Source organism: Lissotriton vulgaris, chromosome 7 (genome assembly GCF_964263255.1).
Source record: "Lissotriton vulgaris chromosome 7, aLisVul1.2, whole genome shotgun sequence".
Taxonomy (NCBI): domain Eukaryota; kingdom Metazoa; phylum Chordata; class Amphibia; order Caudata; family Salamandridae; genus Lissotriton; species Lissotriton vulgaris.
The window spans coordinates 1,514,943,886-1,514,967,931 of record NC_141695.1 but is presented as its reverse complement, the minus strand read 5'-3'; the positions used below and the strand labels follow the sequence as shown (position 1 = coordinate 1,514,967,931).

The 24,046-nt window shown below is 46.4% G+C and overlaps 1 protein-coding gene and 1 long non-coding RNA gene across 3 annotated transcripts in view; one reads left to right on the top strand and one right to left on the bottom strand.

Annotated features, from left to right (window-relative positions):
- The window catches only part of LOC147705910 (calcium-binding protein 5-like), a 137,887-nt gene that overhangs the window by 1,405 nt on the left and 112,436 nt on the right, over positions 1-24,046 (bottom strand). Inside the window, exons 6-7 of the mRNA XM_086928994.1 lie at positions 2,586-2,695; positions 2,354-2,501 (exon numbers count right to left, since the gene is read on the bottom strand). Coding sequence (XP_086785120.1) covers positions 2,354-2,501; positions 2,586-2,695 — 258 coding nt within the window. The remainder of the gene's footprint in view (positions 1-2,353; positions 2,502-2,585; positions 2,696-24,046) is intronic.
- Positions 4,449-8,790, top strand: LOC147705911 (uncharacterized). Of its 2 annotated transcripts, none has more exons than XR_015297333.1 (5): positions 4,449-4,616; positions 4,713-5,329; positions 5,407-5,590; positions 5,684-5,743; positions 6,060-8,790. It is a non-coding gene; the product is annotated as an uncharacterized LOC147705911 (long non-coding RNA). The 2 variants fall into 2 exon arrangements; XR_015297332.1 differs by having other exon boundaries at positions 6,044-8,790.

Genomic DNA, 24,046 nt, shown 5'->3' with positions numbered 1-24,046 from the left:
TCTCTGTGTATACACACATGACTATTGACAGTCAGTCAACCTTTTCATTCAATCCTACATTTTTATATTTCAAACTGCTTACTCTCACCATCTCTTTCCTACTGCATCTCTCCTTTCCATCGATCTGTGAGTGAGTCATAGAGGTTAGTATCCTGAGGATACTAACCTCTATTGTACCATATATTGGTAGACTGCTGTCTACACATCTAGTAACGTCAGGTGGCGGTTTCCTATTATCCTTTGAGCAGTCTAAGAGATGTTCGCTGTGTGACTCTATACGACCTAGTGCAAATTTTACCCAGCCACTATTTTTTTCCTTGTTAGTAAGTCATGTCCAGTGACTGACAGAAGACCATCTCCAACTCGCCATATCTTACTTACAATTATTAGCGGCTCTTATGTGTTTGCTCGCAACTGTTTGGACATATTCTGTATTTGTGTGCTTTACTTTGTATTTCACACCAAATCATTTGTGAATAAGATTACTGTTGAGGAATGCTGAAGGTCTCCATTGCATATTGTTGCTTAGCATGTTTATTAAAATGTTGAGAGGCAGGACAATCAATCCTGTCCCTTCCTAACTAATTCTTGCAGTTACTCAGTCGAAGTTGTCTCACAATAAAATGTCTGTGAGAGGAATAAAATGGAAGGATGAGGTTACAGAGCTGGCCCACTCAGTGGAGAAGTGTGGCTCAATGATTAGAGCGGCAGACACTGATGCCGAGGTCTAGCCCAGGACCAGGGTTCAATTCCCCGCATCAGGGGGTCATGGGCTCAAAATTCCACGGACCTGATAAATCTCGCCTCGGTGCCTATTCCAATCATGGAGTCCCACTCTGCAACTCTGGTCAAAAGCTTGCTTAATCTACACAACGGCCCCCACAACGCTAAGGATGCCTGGCTTCCACCTTGGGGGTGCCCAGGAGTGGACGCCTCACAGGGAAAGCCAGGATGGGTTCCACAGCGGTATTCGTACAAGCACCTTGAGACCCTTGCGGGTGAGTAGTGCGCTATAGAAGTATCCATTTTTTTTCACTCATGTACTAAAAGCATTACTGACCTTGGAGTCGGCCACAACTAGTGTTATTAACCAGCCCAGTGGTCAATATTCTATATTATCAAGCTGCATTAATTCTTTCTAATTGTTGTAACTGACCACTGGGAGATGCCCAGTGTGTCAGGATTCTTGCAAACCAGAGTATCTCTGATTTCTCATGGTTTACATTGGAAGTTGGACAGTGGTCCTTCTTGGGCTGATGTTTTAGAGCGAACTTATTGGACAAGGCACAAAAATTAGATCAGAGGGAAATGGCAGGCAAAATATGCATTCGTCACCCGCCCTCCCCTGCCAGCCTCGCCCTGTTCTGACATGTGAGTAAAATTCAGGTTCTATTAATTCTTCTAAGATCTTTGTCACAGCCCTTCTCCGGCACTATTTCAAGGTATTTCACTGCACAAATAATTCACAAGCAGAAGCATGTGATATGCAAATCCTGCCTGTGAAAAACGTGCATTTTATCCTGAATGATTACATGTAAAATCTTAGTTTAATGCGCTAATCGGAAGCCAGTGCCATTTTGAAGACTACTAACCTCCAGACCTCGAAATAGATCTGGACACCCACCTTTCCTCAGTAACACCCCCACCTTCCAGCACCTACTTCCTGTCCCCTGGTGTCATCCACAATACAGTCACTTTCATTCAATACATTCTTGTTTTTGCAGGGGGTGAAGTTCTTAATCTGTAGTCCTGCCCCACAGTGGCCGTCCCTACCCCAAGTTCTTGCTTACTGCCCATGCTCTCCACCCCTTCCTCTCATCCCCTGAGAGCCAGCCCCAGGGCAAACAATCAAACTCTGATGGCAGGCCTTTTCTCCCAGTGAACAAAATGTATATCCTGAGCTAACACCAATAAATATTGGTGTTAGCTCAGGATATACATTTTGTTCATGTTTGTAAGGTATTGATTTAATCATGCCTGTTTGGTTATAGATGGGTGGCCTAGACCTTATCCTTTGAGCTTTCTGTACTAGTCATATTACTATTATCACAATAACCCAGCGCAATCATCACCCAGCCATCCTTGCCTACTTTTGTCTTTTCTCCCAGTATTAGGGCCTGCCCTGGCTCGCCTTCGTTTCCCACAGTGCTCGCCCCATTAATGTGACTGCCCTTAACCATGCCAATTCTTTCTGATTGGGAGATTCTAGACAAGTCCCTCTCTCCAGATGACATTTCAAGCACAAGTACCCCCTTCCAGTCCCTGATCGCCAACCCATGTACAGCCTCCCAGTTCCACGATTTGCCACTTCAGCAGTTCCCAGTCCTAGTATCAGCCTCTGCCCTCAAATCACCTTCAAAGTCCACAGTGCCATCACCATTGAGGTCAGCTTCCTTCACCACGTCTTCTATCTCGCTCGTGGTGAGCTTCTCCCCCAGCAGCCGCTGCATGGCCTGCTGCAGCTCATCCAGAGTGATCTCTCCATCCCCATTGGTATCAAACTGGGGGGAGAGAAGATACAAGACTTATGAGTATGGAGGAGAGACAGACATCTGATGTAGGAGATTGAAGTCAGCCCCACTCACCTCTTTAAAGGCATCCCGTAGCTCCTGCACACCAATCATTCCCGCTGTCTCTTCCAGCAATTTCGGGGTCATCAAATCCACAAAATCTTCAAAGTCCACACGGCCACCCACTGAAATGAATCAGGACACAGTCTTGGTCAAAGCGTGATAAATATTATCATATTATAGCACATCCAGTTCTCATGTAGCAACTAATATCTGTCCGCATGATACTTTTGAAGGCCAAACCCTTTCTATACCCTGCCACCAGACTTTCTCCTTTCTTGTTGAGGGTGATCAGCACATCCAGTCATGAAGGCACTGATCCTGTTGTTTGCAACCCCCCTTTGTATGTATGCTACTTGCTCCTGGATTTAGGGCCTGACGTAAGGACGGACATTTGTAACCAAAGCCCTTACTATATATGGGGTTGCCTTCTCAGCAGAAATTGACCCCCATGAAACATCAGCACACTTGCTACAAGTGTTACAAAAGGACAATTCACTCTTACAATCATAGGGCACAAGATGGTGCCTACAACATCAGGCTAATGCTTCGAAAGATGGCTCCAAGCACCTACTTCACAAATTACTGGGGATGGTATATGGATTCAGCCCCCATCTTCAAAGTAGAAAGTAAATAGCTACTCTGTTTAAGCAAAAAATATTAATGGTATATGAATATATAATTAATTTTCCCTCGTCATCTTCTGTCAAAATCAACCCCCCCACCCCCAGGCCCCCCCCCCACCCCCCCCCCCCCCCCGCCCACGGGACCCACCACTCTTAACTGCACAGGCTGTGGCTGAAACAGGAGAACAATGTTTAGCATTTTTACAAAGAAGTGTTTGTAAATTTAGTGAATGCTTTGTAGGTTACTACCATGGTTTACAAATACCAGTAGCAAGATGTGTGTGCTGCTTACGTCAGGGACGTTTTAAGGCATGGGCAAAGTGAGCGATTGCCCAGGGCCCCTCTCTTCCAGGTGATCCCCCTGAGAAATTGGACTTTCTCTACTTGATCTCTGTCTATTCCCTTTCTGTATCTAAACTTCTCTCCTGCTCTCTGTCTACCTTTACATCTCTGTATATCTATCAAGTGCTATCTCAAAGATTCTTGGGTCCCCTATTTCAACTGCTTTTGTGTGATCAGGTTTTTGAAAGTTTAACATATGATTCAGTTCTGTCCAAGTTGTTTTGAACAAGGCTTCCAAAAAAGGTGTTATCCAGAGCCCACAAAATCCTCACGATCACACTGGCTTATTTATTTACCAACGTTTTTATAGACTGTAGAAGAGGTCTATTTAGAAGCCAGGGTTCTGCACAATTGCTGAGTTTATAAACGCACAAATAGACAATGACTCTCGGATCTAAACAGTTGTGGGCTCTGTAACTGGGCAGATTACATTTCAAAGTTAACATCTGACATTTCTATGTTGGCAGAAATTCGGGTAATCATGTTGTATTTACATGTATGTAAAGTGCCCGGTAACCCGGTATGACATCATTGTATCAACAAACAACTCTTCTCCAGTATTAGGGGTGTCTTTCATAGATTCACATGCTTGAATATCCCCCGTCGTCGGAGTGGGAGTCCCACGGTAAATAAAATAGCAATAATATATACTATATATATATATATATATATATAAAACATAAAACCTGAAATATGTAATAGAAAAAAGGCATAACAAGCCTACACATATTTCTACATAGGAATGCATGGTAAAGGAAAAAACCATTTGCAGTCTATCATTGTCATTATGTTGGTCCAAACTACAGCCAATCAGGCGCCAGCAACCCTCTAGAACCTTCTCCTCAGAGCTCAGCACCTCAGATTTTCTACCGCACGTCGTGTGAAGGGAGTCTCCCTGAGCTCTGCTCAGTTTTTTTCTTCAATTTTCTTCAATTTCTTCTTCTTAATATCACAGTTTTGTACTGTCTTCTTACATGAAGTCTACGTTCAGACCCTGTGTCACTTGTAGGAAACTGTGACCTTTTCCTGTGAACCCTCATGAAGAGGATATGGAAACACTCTGCTTTTCTCTGACATGGTAAGAGGAGAAGGGGTTGTTCTTGTGCTTAGACTGTACCCCCCTTCTGATGTGGGAGGAATTTTTGTTGTTTGTCCTGCACATTCACGTTTTAAGTGATGCTTCTCCTCTACTTCACCAGCTGAAGTAACATCACAATTAAGGGGTCTCTGGCCTTCTTTGAGTCTACCTCCCACATCTACGCCCACGAGATTTACTCTCAGGCGTCTAGACTCACACTGCGCACTTTTCTACGTGAAAATGTGCCAGCTTGTCGACGATACGGTCTATGTATCCTCTGACGACAATCTTTGCCATCACTTTTGCTCTGCAGCGACAACGCCTCCAGGTATGCGTCGGCGACAGTGAGGACAGTGCCCTCTTGTCGACTACAGGCTCGTAGACCACTGGGAGTTTTTGTCGATGGTAATTTCTTCGACAGTTGGCCTCGTCGACGGTAAGCTCGTTGACGGTAGGCTAGTCTACGATATGTCCCGTCGACGGTGGCCTCGCCGACGGTAGGCTCGTCGACGGTAGGCTCGTCGACGGTAGGCTCGTCGACGGTAGGCTCGTCGACGGTAGACTCGTCTACGATATATGTCCCGTCGACGGTGGCCTCGTCGACGGTGGCCTCGTCGACGGTAGGCTCGTCGACGGTGAGCTCGTCGACGGTGAGCTCGTCGACGGTGAGCTCGTCGACGGTAGGCTCGTCGACGGTAGGCTCGTCGACGGTGGCTCGTCGACGGTGGCTCGTCGACGGTAGGCTCGTCGACGATATATGTCCCGTCGACGGTGGCCTCGTCGACGGTAGGCTTGTCGACGGTAGGCTCGTCGACGGTGAGCTCGTCGACGGTGGGCCCCGTAGACGACCGGCTCGTCGACGGTGAGCTCCGTAGACGGTGAGCTCCGTAGACGGTGAGCTCCGTAGACGATGAGCTCCGTAGACGGTGAGCTCCGTAGACGGTGAGCTCCGTAGACGGTGAGCTCCGTAGACGGTGAGCTCCGTAGACGGTGAGCTCCGTAGACGGTGAGCTCCGTAGACGGTGAGCTCCGTAGACGATGAGCTCTGTAGACGATGAGCTCTGTAGACGATGAGCTCTGTAGACGATGAGCTCCGTAGACGATGAGCTCTGTAGACGATGAGCTCCGTAGACAATGAGCTCTATAGACGATGAGCTCCGTAGACGATGAGCTCCGTAGACGATGAGCTCCGTAGACGATGAGCTCCGTAGACTGAGAGCTCCGTAGATGCTGAGCTCCGTAGACGCTGAGCTCCGTAGACGCTGAGCTCCGTAGACGCTGAGCTCCGTAGACGCTGAGCTCCGTAGACGCTGAGCTCCGTAGACGCTGAGCCCCGTAGACGCTGAGCTCCGTAGACGCTGAGCTCCGTAGACGCTGAGCTCCGTAGACGCTGAGCTCCGTAGACGCTGAGCTCCGTAGACGGTGAGCTCTGTAGACGGTGAGCTCCGTAGACGCTGAGCTCCGTAGACGCTGAGCTCCGTAGACGCTGAGCTCCGTAGACGCTGAGCTCCGTAGACGGTGAGCTCCGTAGACGGTGAGCTCTGTAGACGGTGAGCTCTGTAGACGGTGAGCTCTGTAGACGGTGAGCTCTGTAGACGGTGAGCTCTGTAGACGGTGAGCTCTGTAGACGGTGAGCTCTGTAGACGGTGAGCTCTGTAGACGGTGAGCTCCATAGAGGGTGAGCTCAGTAGACGGTAAGCTTCGTCAACATTCAGCCTCGACGCCAGTTGGCTTCGTTGACGGTTGACCCTGTCAACTATTGGAATCGTCGACGGTCGAGCCCGTCGACAGTTGGTTTCACACACGGTTGTCTTTTATGCACAATGTGTTTTGGTAGACGATTTATCTCGTCGACTGCAGCTTTCTGCTACATCCACGTGATGGCGTGGTGGCTTTTTACTCCTGCCTTTATATCTTCCTCTAAAAACTGGAGCTCTATGGCATTCACCTACGGTGAATATTGGAGGTTTTCCCCTCCTTCTGAAGAGAGCGGCGAATCGCTTTCCCTTTTTCCCCTCGTCCGGGGAAAACCACAAAAACAAGTTCGTTCAGTTCCTATCATAGACTTTATTTAGCAAGAAGTTGTTAGACTCATGCAGAGGTCAAACTCTGTGCCGGCGGTTTTTGTTTTTCACGCCTCGACAAGAAATGTGCAGCTCCCCACTATTCAGCCTACCCTGCCTCAGTCATTATTCAGGCGGCACAGCGATTATCTTGCAAGCCAGTTGGGCAAGTATGCCACCATATGTGCTCTGACATGTTGGCGCCAGTAGCACTTATTCCAGAATCCTCCAAGCCTCACGCTTTGAAGATCCTGCAGGAGTGAGAGCGAGAGAGAAGTGCATCAGAAATGATACACTGTGAAGCGGACATTGCGTGTACAGGTGTTCCACAGCTCGCTATAGGGGCAGTCTGGGAAAGACAATTTTGCTTCAATGCTACGTCTTTCGCAAGGAGGTTCAGACTTCTATACTTCACTTGTTCTTTTGATTGAGGAGCCCTTCTGGCCAGCATGTTGATGAGGCAATGCAGACCATCTTAAAGGACACAGATACTGCCCGCACCTTCGGGATATAGAATCGCAGCCTTTTCGTGGTGCCGAGGACGTAGCTCCACGTCCTTTGTTTCAAGGGAGTTCCCTCCAGTATTGGCTCCTACAATCAAAATCAATTGCGTTACTCAAATCAAACGCAGTCACATAGGCACAGTACCAACAGGTCCTACCTAGACTATCATCGTACAGCCTAGGCAAACTCTTCTAAGAAACAATGGATTACCGGGAACACACCTTTATTCCCTCCAAAAACGTCAGAGATCTAATATCTCACTTTTACTCCACTTGGTCAAAGGTGACAGAGGACCGTTGGGTTTTTAAACGTCATGCCCAAGGGCACACTTTAGAATTTGTCTAATTTCCCTCTTTCTACACCTCCAAAGGGACCTCCTCCTTCTCAAAAACTCTAAGGGTGTCGTTTTCAAAAGTGTCTATATGGATACAAACAGGGACCGTCGGAGTGGTTCCGAATCTCCAACAGCGTTAGGGTTTACTCTCAGTTCCTCATCAACAAGCAAATGAGGAAAGTGCTGCATGATTTTAGATCTTTGCGCAAACTTTACAAATGTTGTCCCTCAACAAAATCCTAAGTTCTTATGCCAGAACGATTTTATAACTACTCTCAACCTCCAGGATGTCTATTTTCATGTGCCAATCCTTCCTAAGCATAGGAAGTGGCTACGCTTTACAATAGGTACAGAACTTATTCAATAAAGGTCCTAGCTCTTGGATTTAGGTCCGTTTCAAGTGTCTTTAAGTACATCCTGGCACCAGTGGCAGCCTATCTACGTCTGCAAGACATACAAATTTCTCATTCCTGAGACAACTGTATAATAAGGGCTCGCTCTTATTTACAATCAGTCCAGCACACCCAAACTTGTCAGTCACTGTTTCAAGACCTGATTTTCAATAAATCATGACAAGTCACAACTAGTACTAGCTCCGATATCAACTTTTCTCGGATCATCAATCAATACCAACCTAGCAAGGGTGTTTATCTCGCACGAACAACGGACTTGCATCTCCCACTTGGTGGTTCTTCTACGTTGGTTTCAGGTCTCCAGTTCCTTTGTAGATCTCATTCAAATCAATCCTCGGATGCAAGAGGCCCCCCTTTTTGTTGGTGGGTCCAAGTAAGAAATTTGTAAAAGGGGTGTACGTTATTCCTTCCAGAAGTGCCAAATTACACAATCACCACAGACGCATCCCTTCGAGGGTTGAGGAGCATATCTCAAGGGCTGAAGGTTCAGCAGGGAATGGGAACCCTCAACAAAAGGCTTAGCACATCAATCGGCTAGAGCTAGGTGCTATCTTCTTAGCCCTCAAATCCTTTCGTGTTATCATTCAAGGAGCCACAGTATTGGTTTGCACAGACAATACCTTACTTGCACAAACAAGGAAGAACGAGGTTGGTTCTTCTATCTCAGAAAGCCCAAGAGATATGGGCTTGGGCAATATGGCACAGGATCAAACTCTTGGCTGTTCATGTGCCGGGAGTTGCAAATGTGCTGGCGGACACCCTCATCAGGTCAACAGATGTCCACCCACGAATAGGAACTGCATCAGCCAACGGCGGATCGAATGGACCTCTTTGCGACAAAAAAAAAAAAAAAAAAAAAAAAAAAAAAAAAAGAGAACAGCTTATGCCTGTTTCTTTGCAAGCTGGCATCCCCACAGGGACTCGCAGGGGAAGGCGTTTTCGATAAACTGGTCTCAAATATATGCTTACGCCTTTTCTCCGATACCGTTGGTTCCGAGAATTCTCAGATGAACAAAGAGCCGTATCGTTTGATTCCCATCGCCCACAGGTGGCCTCGCCAATACTGATTCACCGAACTTCTTCTCCTCGCAGAGTACGATCCAATACAGTTTCGACCAATTCCAAATCTCCTCTCCATTCAGAATGGTCAAATTTGCCATCAGATCCGGCTTCTCTAAAATTAGCAGCTTGGTGTCTGAGCACCTTGTATTAGCTCATCTGACTATCTCGGCGGATTGTAAAGAGGTACTGGCTTACGCGAGAGCACCTACTAAAGACATACAGTATTTAAAAATAAATAAATACATAAATAATAATCTGCATTTGGTGTTAATCTGCTGGGGTTTACCCATTTCTTGCAACGCCGGACCAGATATTACCTTTTTTCTTGCACCTGGCAAGATCAGGCTTATCTCGTACAACGTTGAAGGTCTTTTTGGCAGCCATTTCAAGGTAACGTCAGGATGGGTCCATCTCTCTTTATTCTTCCAGAATACAACAGTTCTTTAGGGGACTACTCAGAATGTTTCCTCCTGTACGTCGTCCGCCTCCATCATGGCATTATAATGTAGTATTAGCGCAGCTCATGCGCCACCCATTTGAGCCAATTTTTAGGATGTATTTCAATTTCCTAACATGCAACGTTTTTTCTCTTTGTTAGCATTAACTTCATCTAGAAGAGTCTGTGATGTTCAAGCTCTCATTGTCAATTCACCTTTCTTACAATTCACGCCCGATTCTGTAGTGCTACGTACAAGGGGTATGCCTAAAGGTGCCTTCGGATTTTCACCTGGAAGAACCAGTTATCTTAAAGACGTTTTTCCTAATCCACAATCCCCTGCGGAGAGGGCATTTACATACTCTTGACATCAGAAGATGTTTTAAATTTCTATTTGCAAGGACCTCTGTCATTATCAAATTCGATCAACTGTTTATTGCCTATGGAAATATACAACTAGGACGAGCACATTCTTTAGACATAAAACGTTGTCTAAAATTCTACATTTCCAGAACAGCCCCTTTCCGTAAATCTGATCAGCTATTTATAGCATATGGACTGTTGCGAAAAGGGCATTCAGTGACTAAACAGGCAGTGGCACGATGGCTCTCTGCAGCCATATCATTTTGTCATCAGCAGGCTGGCAGGCCTTTACCGAGTCCAGTTAAGGCACATTCTACAAGAGCGATGGCATCGTCCACTGTGTTGTTTGCTGGGGTGCCTCTACACCAGATTTGTCGAGCAGCGACATGGTCCAGCAGGCACACCTTTACCAGACATTATTGTTTGGAAGCTGTCAACGAAGCGGATACCGCAGTGGGGCAAGCAGTGCTTTGTCATCTTTTTCAATAAGGTGAGCCTCTGATCCCTCCTCCATTTCTTTCTGTGATTGCTATATGCTTTTCAGCTGTATATTATTGTCTTCAACTTTTGAGGATGTACTTTGCAATCTCAGCTCTAAGGAGGGTACTGCTATCTATTCTATTCAAGCATGTGAATCTATGAAAGACACCCCTAATACTGGAGAAGAACAATTGTTACTTACCTGTAAACAGGTGGTTCTCCAGTATTGGTGTCTTTCATAGATTCACATGCGACCCACCCTCCTCCCCTCAGAGGCTCTCTTCTCCTCATAGACTCTGTGGTCACTCTTGTGCTACGAAAATCTGAGGTGCTGAGCTCTGAGGAGAAGGTTCTAGAGGGTTGCTGGCGCCTGATTGGCTGTAGTTTGGACCAACATAATGACAATGATAGACTGCAAATGGTTTTTTCCTTTACCATGCATTCCTATGTAGAAATATGTGTAGGCTTGTTATGCCTTTTTTCTATTACATATTTCAGGTTTTATGTTTTATATATATATATATATATATATAGTATATATTATTGCTATTTTATTTACCGTGGGACTCCCACTCCGACGACGGGGGATATTCAAGCATGTGAATCTATGAAAGACACCAATACTGGAGAACCACCTGTTTACAGGTAAGTAACAATTGTTCTTGGTAATGCACCTAAGAGGTCCCATGGGGATAATGGTTGCTTGTATCAAGTCCTAAACCTGCACTTTCAGGCTGACACAAGTGACTAAAAGAGCAGCAAGATCATTAGCACCAATACTGACACTGTAAGTTCTCATGCAAATGGCGAGAAGTTAGAGTGGCAGGTTGCGTTTCAACAATCAGAAGACTTAATAAATGCATACATGGGCAGGGTACATTCAATATAATACACGGGCAATATGTAAATCATATAAACTAGGGATCTCCAACCTTTTCTTTAGTGAGAGCTACTTCTGATCAGTGAAAATCATTGTGAGCTACTGAAGGCCAAGCAACACGTGCATTGTTAAAACACTTTGACACCTCATCAGAGGTAGTATATAATTACAATTACAATTGTTACCAGGCACCCCGCTCCCAGCCTCATTGACTATAAAATTACTAGGCCAGGTTCACAAAGGTAAACTTACTCTTTTGTGTAAGTTTATTACTTTTTAGAATTCAAAAAGGTAAACTGAGACCAAAAGTCTACCTTTACTACTTTTCGGTATTTACAAAGGTAATTTACTACTAGTAAAGTTAGACTTTTGGTCAAAATTTACCATTGAGAATACTGAAAAGTATTAAAGTTAGACCTTTGGAGAACCTTCCGTCCCAACAGTTGCCTTGGCAAAGGCAACCCATGCGGTAATCGAAGATGACTTCTGGTGCAGACCAGCAAGGTCTGCAGGGCTTCTCCTTTCAGGGAAGCAAGGGCCAGCCTGGAGCAACCAGGCCAGTGGTGTAGATTTGTAGGTTTGTTGTCACAGAGGCCACTTGCCAACGGGCAAGTGACCGGACAGACGCGTCAAGCACAAAAACACTAGCAGGCCCCACACGGCACTCGTGGAGTGTGGAGGGCTGTGCGTCGGTGTAGAAGGTGCTCGCGGCTGGGGCTTCTCAATCCCCAATGCACAGCTTCGAGGGTGCCTCGGGAGCTGCACAAGTTTTTCAAGATGGCCGGTCCCACGTCTCTCGTCGCCTCCACGGGTCTCAGCTTCGCTGTGGCTGTGGATCGAGCTCAGGGAAGTCTGGAAGTCTGGTTTTTGTCAGGCTCTGTGATCGGGCTCCGGCGGCAGCGTCGATAAAGCAAACTGCAGATCGCTGTATGGTGCCTGTTTGCACAGGGTGGTCACGCCTTGACCACAAGGGAGATTCTTCGGTCTTCTATATTCAGTAGAATGTCGAAGGTCCAGAGTTTCGTTTCAAGTTTCAGTTCAGGATAAATCTAAAGTCTCTTGACTCAGCTCCTACCTATATACCAATCTGAGGGGTTGGATTACCTGCTAGGTCCCTCCTATGGGTGGGACCAGGGAAGGGGGTGGTTACACCCCTTTCCCTTTGTCCAGTTTCATGCCAGATCTGGGGCTGGAGTGCCCCGGCAACTGGTTTCAACCGGACAATGCATGGGAAACCTTGTGTGCCCCAGGCAGTGTCTCATTTCATTCAGCCCTCCCGTCCCCAATACACTATGGCCTGTCTGGGGTGGTGCTAGCACCTCCTAAGCCAGGAAACCTATTGTCCAAGCCTCCCTCGCTGGAAGGACTCCCAGCAACAGGAGGTCAGACTTGTGTCTGTGGCAGCAGAATCCATTTTGTGATGCTGAGGCTCTGGTTAACTTTAACCGGGTTTACTAGGAGCAACATGTCTTCTCCCTCTAAAAGGGTGGAATGCTACTCCAGTCGCCAGAACTGGCGAGGGGGTAGTATTCCAAAGCGTATGACACCTTACACAACATGTTTTGATAAAGCCAAACCAAAGTTAGCATTCAACCGCAAGGATGATAATGCACTTAAGAGTATATGGTATGGCTATATCATAGAACAGCTATAAGGACATGGTTCCGAAAGCTGCAGACAGGCTCAGCTCATGCTAGAGCCTCATCTCACATAAAACCAAGCACTCTGCCTCCAGGATTGTTAAGGCCTGCCATAGGAGTGACTTATAGGTATATATGTGTCTATATGTAAAGTTAGGTATAGGGATACTACACCTAAGCAAGGGGTGATTACACGACCTTGCCCCAGCTGAGTGATCAGCCAGTTGTGTCAATGTGAATGGCCAGCCAGGGGTGGCATAATACATGCTGCAGCCCCTGGTAGGCCCTGGTAGGCCTTGGATGCACCTATGCCCTGGGTACCTAAGGTACACTGTACAGGGGCTCACTAGGTGACCCAATTCCCAATTGGCGATGTACATAAAGTACATGGTATGAATTTAGAGAGAGAACAGCTGGGCTGTGGGTCGGATTAGCAGGCCCACAGCCATATTAAGTCGAAAACCAGTAAAGCAAAAAGCAAAAAGTGGGGTGACCATAGGAAGCAGACCCTACTCTCCTACACCCCCCCCCCCCCCGCCCCCAAACGCAGGGACATTAGACTAACCTTGACTAGTTGAGTTTTCATGTTCTAAGTGGAAATATGTGGAGAGACCATCTGCATTTCCCTGGACAGCCCCAGGCCTATGTTCCACTGTAAAGTCCATCCCCTGTAGGGAAATGGACCACCTGAGCAGATTTTCACCCTTCATCTGATTTAGCCACAAGAGGGGCTTATGGTCTGTCTGAATCTTTAAGTGAGTGCCAAACAAGCATGGCCTCAGCTTCTTCAGGGCCCATACCACAGCAAAGGCCTCCCTCTCAATGGCTGACCAACGTTTCACTCTAGGGGTCAGCCTTCTGCTAATAAAAGCAATGGGCTGGTCTTGACCATCTACATTCAGTTGTGAAAGTACAGCTCCCACCCGCAACTCAGAAGCATCTGTTTGGACAATGAACTCTTTGGAGTAATCAGGACTCTTCAGAATAGGTGCAGAGCACATGGCCTTCTTCAGGTCTTCAAATGCCTTTTGACAGCTTACTGTCCACTGAACTTTCTTTGGCATCTTCTTTGAAGTCAAGTCATTATGTGGTGTCACAATGGACCCATAGTTCTGAACAAACTTTCTGTAATAACCAGACAGGCCCAAGAAAGCTCTGACCTGTGTCTGGGTGGTTGAAGGAGCCCAGTCCTTGATGGTCTGGATTTTACTCTCCAGTGGTTGAACCTGACCCCCACCTACAAGGTGGCCCAGGTACACAACCTTACTCTGCCCTATCTGGCACTTAGTGGCCTTGATAGTAAGGCCTGCCTTCTGCAGGGCCTCCAAAACTTTCTTCAGGTGGATCAGGTGATCCTCCCAGGTGGAGCTGAAGACAGCAATATCATCAAGATAAGCTGCACAAAAGTCCTCCAACCTAGAGAGTACTTGGTTCACCAACCTTTGGAAAGTGGCAGGTGCATTCTTCAAGCCAAAGGGCATCACCACAAATTGGTAATGACCTCCTGGGGTTGAGAAAGCAGTTTTGACTTTTGCATCATCAGCTAGCCTGATCTGCCAGTAGCCTGCTGCCAGGTCAAATGTGCTCAAAAACTTGGCAGAAGCCAATCTGTCTATGAGCTCATCTGCCCTAGGGATTGGATGGGCATCTGTCCTAGTGACAGAATTGAGACCTTTATAGTCCACACAAAACCTCATCTCTCTCTTGCCATCTTGGGTGTGAGGTTTTGGCACAAGGACTACAGGACTGGCCCAAGGGCTCTCTGAGGGCTTAATAACTCCCAGTTCCAACATTTTCTGTACCTCAGTTTTTATGCAGTCTCTGACATGGTCAGGTTACCTGTAGATTTTACTCTTTACAGGCAGACTGTCACCAGTGTCCACCTCATGGGTGCACCAGTTTGTCTGACTGGGTGTCAAGGAAAACATATGTCTGATGGACTGGAGAACTTGTCTGCAGTCCTGTTGCTGCTGGCCAGTGAGGCTTCCAGCTAAGGCCACACCATCAACTGCACCATCATCAGGGTTCGGAGTCAGCAGGTCTGGGAGAGGGTCACTCTCTTCCTCCTGCCCCTCATCTGTAGCCATGAGCAAGCCCATGTCTGCCCTGTCAACATATGCTTTGAGTCAGTTGACATGGAGCACTCTGTGGGGGCTCCTGGGAGTTCCAAGGCCCGCCAGGTAGGTAATCTCTCCCTTTTGCTCAACAATTATGTGGGGTCCAGACCATTTGTCTTGGAGTGCTGCTGGGGCCACTGGCTCCAGCACCCATACCTTCTGTCCTGGCTGGTACACAGTCAGTACAGCCTTTTGGTCATGCCAAGCTTTTTGAAGTTCTTGGCTAGCCTCAAGGGTTTTAGAAGCCTTCTTCATATACTCAGCCATCCTGGAGCGGAGACCCAGTACATAGCCCACTGTGTCTTGTTTAGGCTTTTTGAGAGGTAACTCCCATCCTTCCTTCACCAGACATAGGGGTCCCCTTACAGGATGCCCAAACAAAAGTTCAAAAGGACTGTAGCCAACCCCCTTTAGTGGGACCTCTCTGTATGCAAACAGAAGGCAGGGAAGAAGGATGTCCCATCTTCGCCTAAGCTTTTCAGGTAACCCCTTAATCATACCCTTTAGGGTCTTGTTAAATCTTTTAACAAGTCCATTGCACTGTGGATGGTAGGGTGAAGTGAATTTGTAATTTACACCACACTCCTTCCACATTGCAGTCAAGTACCCACACATAAAGTTTGCACCTCTATCTGAGACAACCTCCTTCGGAAAGCCCACTCTTGAGAAAACTCCCAGGAGGGCTTCTGCCACAACAGGAGCTGTTGTGGTCCTTAGGGGAATAGCTTCTGGATACCTGGTGGCATGGTCCACTACCACCAGAATAAATCTGTGCCCAGAGGCTGTTTGGGGATCCATTGGTCCAACAATGTCAATCCCTACTCTTTCAAAGGGTACCTCCACCACAGGCAGTGGTATAAGGGGAGCCTTTGTTGTGCCACCTGATTTGCCACTGGCTTGGCAGGTCACACAGGAGCGACAAAACTCCTTGGTATCTTCTGACATATGGGGCCAGTGAAAGTGAGGGACTAGCCTGTCGCAAATCTTGTTCTGGCCCAGGTGTCCTGCTAAGAGAATATCATGGGCTAAGTTAAGAAGGAAACCCCTGAATGCCAGAGGTATGACCAACCTCCTGGAAGCACCAGGCTTGGGGTCTCTAGCATCTGAATGAAGGAGTCCTTCATCCCAGTAAACTCTGTGGGTACCTGTAGCATTCCCTGCAGCCTCAGAAGCAGCTTACTGTCTGATTGGTTCAAGAGAGGAACAGTCTAATTGTGCCTGCCTCAAGTCTGCCCTTGAAGGCCCCCCTGTCCCACGAATCTCAACCTGGTCAGGTTCAAGTTCTTCTAGGACAGCTCCTTCAGGGGTTTCACAATCAGCTTCCTATGAAGGCTGATCTGTACTTGGAGGCAGGGGGGAAGGCACTGCCTTAACTCTACTGCTCTTTCTCTTGGGTGGCAGTTGGTCCATAGTTTCCGGATCCAAGGCCTGTTCAGTTTGGCACTTTTTGGCCTGTGACCTGGTCACAGCAAGGACATGACCTGATATGCCTAACATCTCTGCATGAGTCCTATACTCCACTTCTGACCAGACTGAGGATTCAAGATCATTGCCCAACAGACATTCAACAGGGAGGTCTGCACTTACCATAACTCTTTTGAGGCAAGTTACCCCTCCCCAGGAGAAGTTAACAACTACCACACTATGGGTAGTAGTGACATTGCTAGAATTGGTCACCAGGTAATTATCACCCAGTACAATCTGTCCAGGGTCCACAAAGTCAGGTATCACCATAGTGACACTGGCACATGTGTCCCTGTAGGTTTGAGCTACTTTATCATTGATCAAAGGTGTTTGTCTGTATTTGTCCAGAGTACTGGGACTCACAGCAGAGGACATAACCATGTCCCCATTACAGACAAGAACAGCCTGAGTTGGAATCGTGACTAGGCCAGAATCCATCTCAGTACCCAGGGTTAACCCTACTATAGCCTTGGGTTGAGAACTACCACTGCCAGCTGAACTAGGGGGTGCAGATGCCTTAGGGGCAACAGTGGTAGGAGCGTTACCTTTATTGGTGCACTCACTGAACCAGTGAGAGGCAGACTTACAATAATTACACCAAGGTTTCTTTGGACCTTCTTTCTTAGAGTTTTAGGACCCCCTTCATTAGCTTTTTGGGGGTCTGTTGAAGACTTCTGGTCTTTTGGTTTCTGATCCCCACCTTTTTGGTCTGCCTTTTTCTGATCACCACCTTGGTTCTGGGGTTTCTGCTTAACCCTGGTTCTGACCCATCTGTCTGCCTTCTTTCCCAATTCTTGGGGAGAGGTCAGATCTGAGTCAACCAGGTGTTGGTGCAATAACTGGTTCTGACAATTGTTAAGTATTTGCTCTCTCATGATCAAATTATACAATCCTGTATAGTCCTTAATTTTACTTCCCAATAACCAGCCTTCCAGAGCCTTAGTGGCACAATCAACAAAATCAGTCCAGTCCTGAGTATGTGCCTTCTGGGTATCTCTGAACATCAACCTGTACTGTTCAGTGGTTAGGCCAAACCCATCAATCAGAGCACTCTTCAGGACAGTGTAATTGTTAGAATCATCATCACTAACTGTGAGGATCTTGTCTCTTCCTTTTTCTGAAAAGGAAAACCAAAATATTGCTGACCACTGACTTTGGGGTACCTGCTGTACTTTGCAGGCCCTCTCCAAAGCAGTTATCCATTTGTGGCTGTCATCCCCAACTTTGTAGGGGGGCACAACCTTACTCAGGTGTCTATTGTCATAGGACCTGTCTTTATCCTTAGGGATATTGCTGCCACCAGTGGAATCTAATCCACTTAACTTCTTCTCTCTTGCAAGAGCAAGTTTCTCTTTGGCTAGGGCAAGTTCTTCTCTCTCAATACTGAGATTGACTTCCTTCATCCTAGCCTGGTGTTCTCTTCTCTGAGGGGAGGTCATTCCCCTCTGAGAACCCCTTGAGGCATTAGAGTGGAGAGATTCCCCTGAGTGGGATCTTTCCCGCCTATACCTCTGGTTAAGTCTACTGATGGATCTGTGTGGGGCTATCCCATCTCCAGCCCCATGTAGGTTTAGGTTAGCCTGGCTAAGTCTCCTAACTTGGTACTGGCTGTCTACCTCTTCCTCAGAATCTTCCTCTTAATCTTCTATGACAGTATGGTCAAGGGCTCCATCTGTAGAGGGTAGGACCTCATCTGTATTACCTGAGGGGCCTGAGTTAGAGGCCTTTTGAACATCATATTCTGCTAGGAGTTCTATCAGGTGCTGAAGGGTAGGGTTGGAACCCTGTTTCAACCTCCTTGTGGTACACAAGTGTCTCAGCTCATGGAAGTTGAGTGCTTCATATCTAGAGGGTGCCCTTGGAGGGTCACCTCCCACAGGGAGAGTCACAGTAGGCTCTGCTGTGGTAGACATGATCTAGTGAGGTGTGGTGTGTGCACCTACCTACACTAAGTGTTTCCTACTAAACCTATCTAGGAGTTATAGTCAGGGTGTGCTAAGCCCTTTGTTCTACAACAACTAAGTTCAGTAAAACTTAAGTATTATAAGTCTTGTTATATGTACCTATAGGTACCTAATGTGATCTTTCAAATGATATCTCAAAGATTACAATTGGTAAAACAACAGCAAGCTCTTATCCCATCCGCTGCACACCAATGTCTGAAATTGGCCTGATATATGATGTCCACTATTCTAGTGGGCACCCTGTATCAGTCCAAACAACCCTTATGGTGATGGTTGAAAAGTCAACCTTATAGACCAGCTGTCCTAGTGGTAGCATGGACAAAGCAGTCTTAGGCTAAACTCAAGAGGGCATGTGAAGCCAGCTGTTTTACCATATGTAACCCCTTTAATACCAAATGAAAGGACACCACACAGGTTATATTTAAAATATATATGTATTTATTACTAACGCAACCCCTCTGAACTCTTTATGAGGGCAAAGGCACAAGCACATAACAAGATACTCAATTATCATACAATAAATTGCACAATATACAGTAGAGCCCTAGGGGCACGTAAAACCATATACTAAAATAGTGGTATAAGAACCACGTCACGAACTAGGAATAGGCCTAGGGCCTAGGGAATTGCTGGGGCTACGCTGTACTAACAAAGGTTAGGAAGCAGGAGGCCCACGGAAGGCGTGTGCAGTGTCTTAACACACACACGAGTTACCATAGAGTTATAATGGGAACGAAAGAAATGGAAACTAGTTCTTTTAGGACACTTCTGGATGGACTAGGAGAAAGCTACTGAAAACTAGGACACTAGGATAGTTAATACCCACTGGAGCACCGGAGTACTCGCGTTACCTCACGCACAGGAAGCGGGTGCATAGGTGTCAAAGTGTGTTGGGTTTCGTTGCTGAATCCTATGGAGCCTTGGAGAAAGATGCTGCAGGCGACCAGGAGAGAAGTGTCCAGTTGGATACAAGGGCGGATCGAGGATGAAGAGTACCTGAAAGCAGAGGGGACAGAGTCTGGGTCACTAGCCAGTGACCAGGAAGGAACCAGGAAGGAACCAGGCGATGTCGTGAAGCAATCAGGTGATGTCATGAAGCTTGTCTCTGCAGCCACGTGGACCAGGAGGTGTCGACAATGACCAAGAGCTGGGCACGGACTGTCCCACGAAGGATCTCGCTGTCGGCGGTGTCGGCTTCTGGATTGGAGTCAACAAGCCTTGGCAAAGGCAACCCACGCGGGAATCAAAGATGACTTCTGGTGCAGACCAGCAAGGTCTGCAGGGCTTCTCCTTTTCAGGGAAGCAAGGGCCAGCCTAGAGCAACCAGGCCAGCAGTGTAGATTTGTAGGTTTGTCGTCACAGAGGCCAATAGCCAACAGGCAATTGACCGGACAGATCCGTCGAGCACAAAACACTAGCAGGCCCCACGCGGCACTCGTGGAGTGTGGAGGGCTGTGCCTCAGTGAGGAAGGTGCTCGGGGCTGGGGCTTCTCAATCCCCAATGCATAGCTTCGAGGGTGCCTCGGGAGCTGCACAAGTAGCAAGGTGCAGGTTTTTCAAGATGGCCGTACCACGTCTTTTGTCACCTCCACAGGTCTCAGCTTAGCTGTGGCTATAGATCGGGCTCAGGGAAGCCTGGAAGTCTGGTTCTTGTCAGGCTCTGTGATCGGGCTCCGGCGGGAGCGTCGACAAAGCAAACCGCAGATCGCTGGATGGTGCCTGTTTGCACAGGGTTGTCACTCCTTGACCACAAGGGAGATTCTTCAGTCTTCTATGTTCAGTAGAATGTCGAAGGTCCAGAGTTTCGTTTCAAGTTTCAGTTCAGGATAAATCTAAAGTATCTTGACTCAGCTCCTACCTGTATAACAATCTGAGGGGCTGGATTACCTACTAGGTCCCTCCTATGGGCGGGACCAGGGAAGGGGGTGTTTACACCCCATTCCCTTTGTCCAGTTTCGCGCCAGAGCTGGGGCTGGAGTGTCCCAGCAACTGATTTCAACCGGACTATGCATGGGACATCTTGTGTGCCCCAGGCAGTGTCTCATTTCATTCAGCCCTCTCGGCCCCAATATACTATGGCCTGTCTGGGGTGGTGCTAGCACCTCCCAAGACAGGAAACCTATTGTCCAGGCCTCCCTCGCTGGAAGGACTCCCAGCAGCTGGAGGTCAGACTTGTGTCTGTGGCAGCAGCATACATTTCGTGATTCTGAGGCTCTGGTTAACTTTAACCGGGTTTACTAGGAACAACATGTCTTCTCCCTCTAAAAGGGTGGAATGCTACCCGCGTCGCCAGAACTGGCAAGGGGGTAGTATTCCAAAGTGTATGACACCTTACACGACATGTTTTGATAAAGCCAAACCAAAGTTAGCATTCAACAGCGAGGATGATAATGCACTTAAGAGTATATGGTATGGCTATATGATAGAACACTTGTCCTGCTAACCTGGGTTTTACAGGTAAGTGGGATGTCCCTTGGTAAAAAACCCTCATGCATGTGAGTAGATGTTTTCTGGTAGCGGTATATCTGGGTTCTCCGCTATATTACTCTTGTGTCTGCATAATCACGGGGTTAGTTGGTATGCAGCCTCCACCTGGAGGTAGTAACCCAAGGTTAAAAGCAGTAGTCCAGTGATAAGTGGTGGTGGTGAGATTAAAATAACTCGGACAGCCAGATTGTGGTATTTATTGTTCTGGATTGGAGTTAACAATGAAAATCTAATAGGTATGCGTTAAGAGAATTATGAAGATTCTCACGCTATCAATTTTCGTGAGATTAAAAGGTCGACATGTTTCAGCCCTGGTCGCCTATATAGGTCAGTGGGCTTTCTTCAGGACCGTGTGGTATGTGAAATGTAAAGCGACGTATTAGTCCTTTAACACCTTGGAGGTCAATCTTCTGCCTGTAAGTACAAGTGGTGTGGGTAACCTTGGGGGGACAGTTGGACAAAAGTGTGCATTTTATATTGAAGTGCAATATATTAAAAATAGCAATACTCTATTGATCACTACTCCTCGCAGTAAAAACCACATACTCAATAGTCTGGCTAGGATCTTGCTCATTACTCGTTATCTGCATTCTAATGGCAAATTTCATTTACAGGGGTGCAACATGTAGAAAGTGCAACATATAAAAATGGCAATACTTTATCGATCACTACAAATTGCAGTCATTACCACTTAATCATTTATCTGGCAAGTAACCATGCTAATTTGCTCGTTAACTGCTTTCTGATGGCAAATTTCCTTCTCATTGTTGATGATAACATATGGCCAATTGTATTAATAGGTTGGTGGGAGCTCACTGTCTCTAGTCTTTGCGTTTGTTACCAAGTATCGAAATAATCTGGGAGCTCTGTGGCTCAACATTGGTTACCCTCAATTCGATGACGATATAGTTCCCTATGTTTTGCGGTGCTGGTCGCTGTCTTATTGCCTTTAAGGTGGAAAAAGTTGTGTGCTCAATTTTGAACAAATCGAAGTAGGTTGATATTATTTATCTATTAGGGAGAATGGCTGTGCTGTGCACTGTGCATGGTGCCTAAAGACTCTTTGTTATTATTCTGAATGGAAAGAATTACCCTGTCAATATGTAATTTCACACATTCCATCAATTAATCATACTTTTAACATTGACGCCACATACCTCCGCACTATGGTTACGTGCTTCCTCAGGTACCAGGGAGTCTCCAGGGGGGGGGGGGCCTTTACTCCTACCGAATCTGAGATGGACTTTGCGGAATCACACTAATTGCAACACAAGTCATGTAATATACATGATTACATGTCCATGTAACTTGATCTACATAGGCATGACGTGCAGAAAATGCAAAGCAGAGAATCGTTGAGCATTGCAGTAACGTCAAATGCAAAAAAGGAACAACCAAAATGGCGACGCATTACCTAGAAAAAGGCCACACAGTTGACGACCTACAATGGTTAATCCTGGAAACTTTGCAGACCAAGGACCACAACGCAGACCGTATCCTTTTTGAAAAAGAACAAAGGTGGGTACACAGACTGGGCACTGATGTACGAGGTCTCAATGACAATATTCCATGGGCCAGTTTGAATAGATGATAAACAAAAATCCCAACCACATGATTAATTTGAATTATCACTGGAAACAAAAGCCGCCCCTAATCTTAAAAATGTCAAGAACAAAGACAAAGGGCAATCATACAAGAACGATCACGACGTTCGTAGAGTTAATAAAACTTTATTAATGAACATGGAACGTCACAACACATATCGCCATAGTCTTTCTACACTTCTTACATACAGGGAAGTACTATAATTAACCTCCGCAGTCCGCAAACCCTACCGGGTCCCGGACGGCAGTGTCAGCACAAGCGGCGCAGGAGGCAAAGAGCCACAGGTATACGCGAGGTCGGAGCATCAACTGGCGTCTATATGGATAAGTACTATATTCCTTTTCTAATATCTTACCCTTGTTTCTAGTAAAGGGCCCCTCTCCTAGAGACTCCCTGGTACCTGAGGAAGCACGTAACCAAAGTGCGGAGGTACGTGGCGTCATTGTTAAAAGTATGATTAATTGATGGAATGTGTGAAATTACATATTGACAGGATAATTCTTTCCATTCAGAATAATAGCAAAGAGTCTTTAGGCGCCATGCACAGTGCACAGCCATTCTCCCTAATAGATAAATAATATCAACCTACTTCGATTTGTTCAAAATTGAGCACACAACTTTTTCCACCTTAAAGGCAATAAGACAGCGACCATCACCGCAAAACATAGGGAACTATATCGTCATCGAATTGAGGGTAACCAATGTTGAGCCACAGAGCTACCAGATTATTTCGATACTTGGTAACAAACGCAAAGACTAGAGACAGTGAGCTCCCACCAACGTATTAATACAATTGGCCATATGTTATCATCAACAATGGGAAGGAAATTTGCCATCAGAAAGCAGTTAACAAGCAAATTAGCATGGTTACTTGCCAGATAAATAATTAAGTGGTAATGACTGCAATTTGTAGTGATCGATAAAGTATTGCCATTTTTATATGTTGTACTTTCTACATGTTGCACCCCTGTAAATGAAATTTGCCATTAGAACGCAGATAACGAGTAATGAGCAAGATCCTAGCCAGACTATTGAGTATGTGGTTTTTACTGCGAGGGGTAGTGATCGATAGAGAATTGCTATTTTTAATATGTTGCACTTCAATATAAAATGCACACTTTTGTCCAACTGTCCCCCCAAGGTTACCCACACCATTTGTACTTACAGGCACAAGATTGACCTCCAAGGTGTTAAAGGACTAATACGTCGCTTTACATTTCACATACCACACGGTCCTGAAGAAAGCCCACTGACCTATATAGGCGACCAGGGCTGAAACATGTCGACCTTTTAATCTCACGAAAATTGATAGCGTGAGAATCTTAATAATTCTCTTAACGCATATCTATTAGATTTTCATTGTTAACTCGAATCCAGAACAATAAATACCGCAATCTGCTGTCCGAGTTATTTTAATCTCACCACCACCACTTATCACTGGACACTACTGCTTTTAACCTTGGGTTACTACCTCCAGGTGGAGGCTGCATACCAACTAACCCCGTGATTATGCAGACACGAGAGTAATATAGCGGAGAACCAAGATATACCGCTACCAGAAAACATCTACTCACGTGCATGAGGGTTTTTTACCAAGGGACATCCCACTTACCTGTAA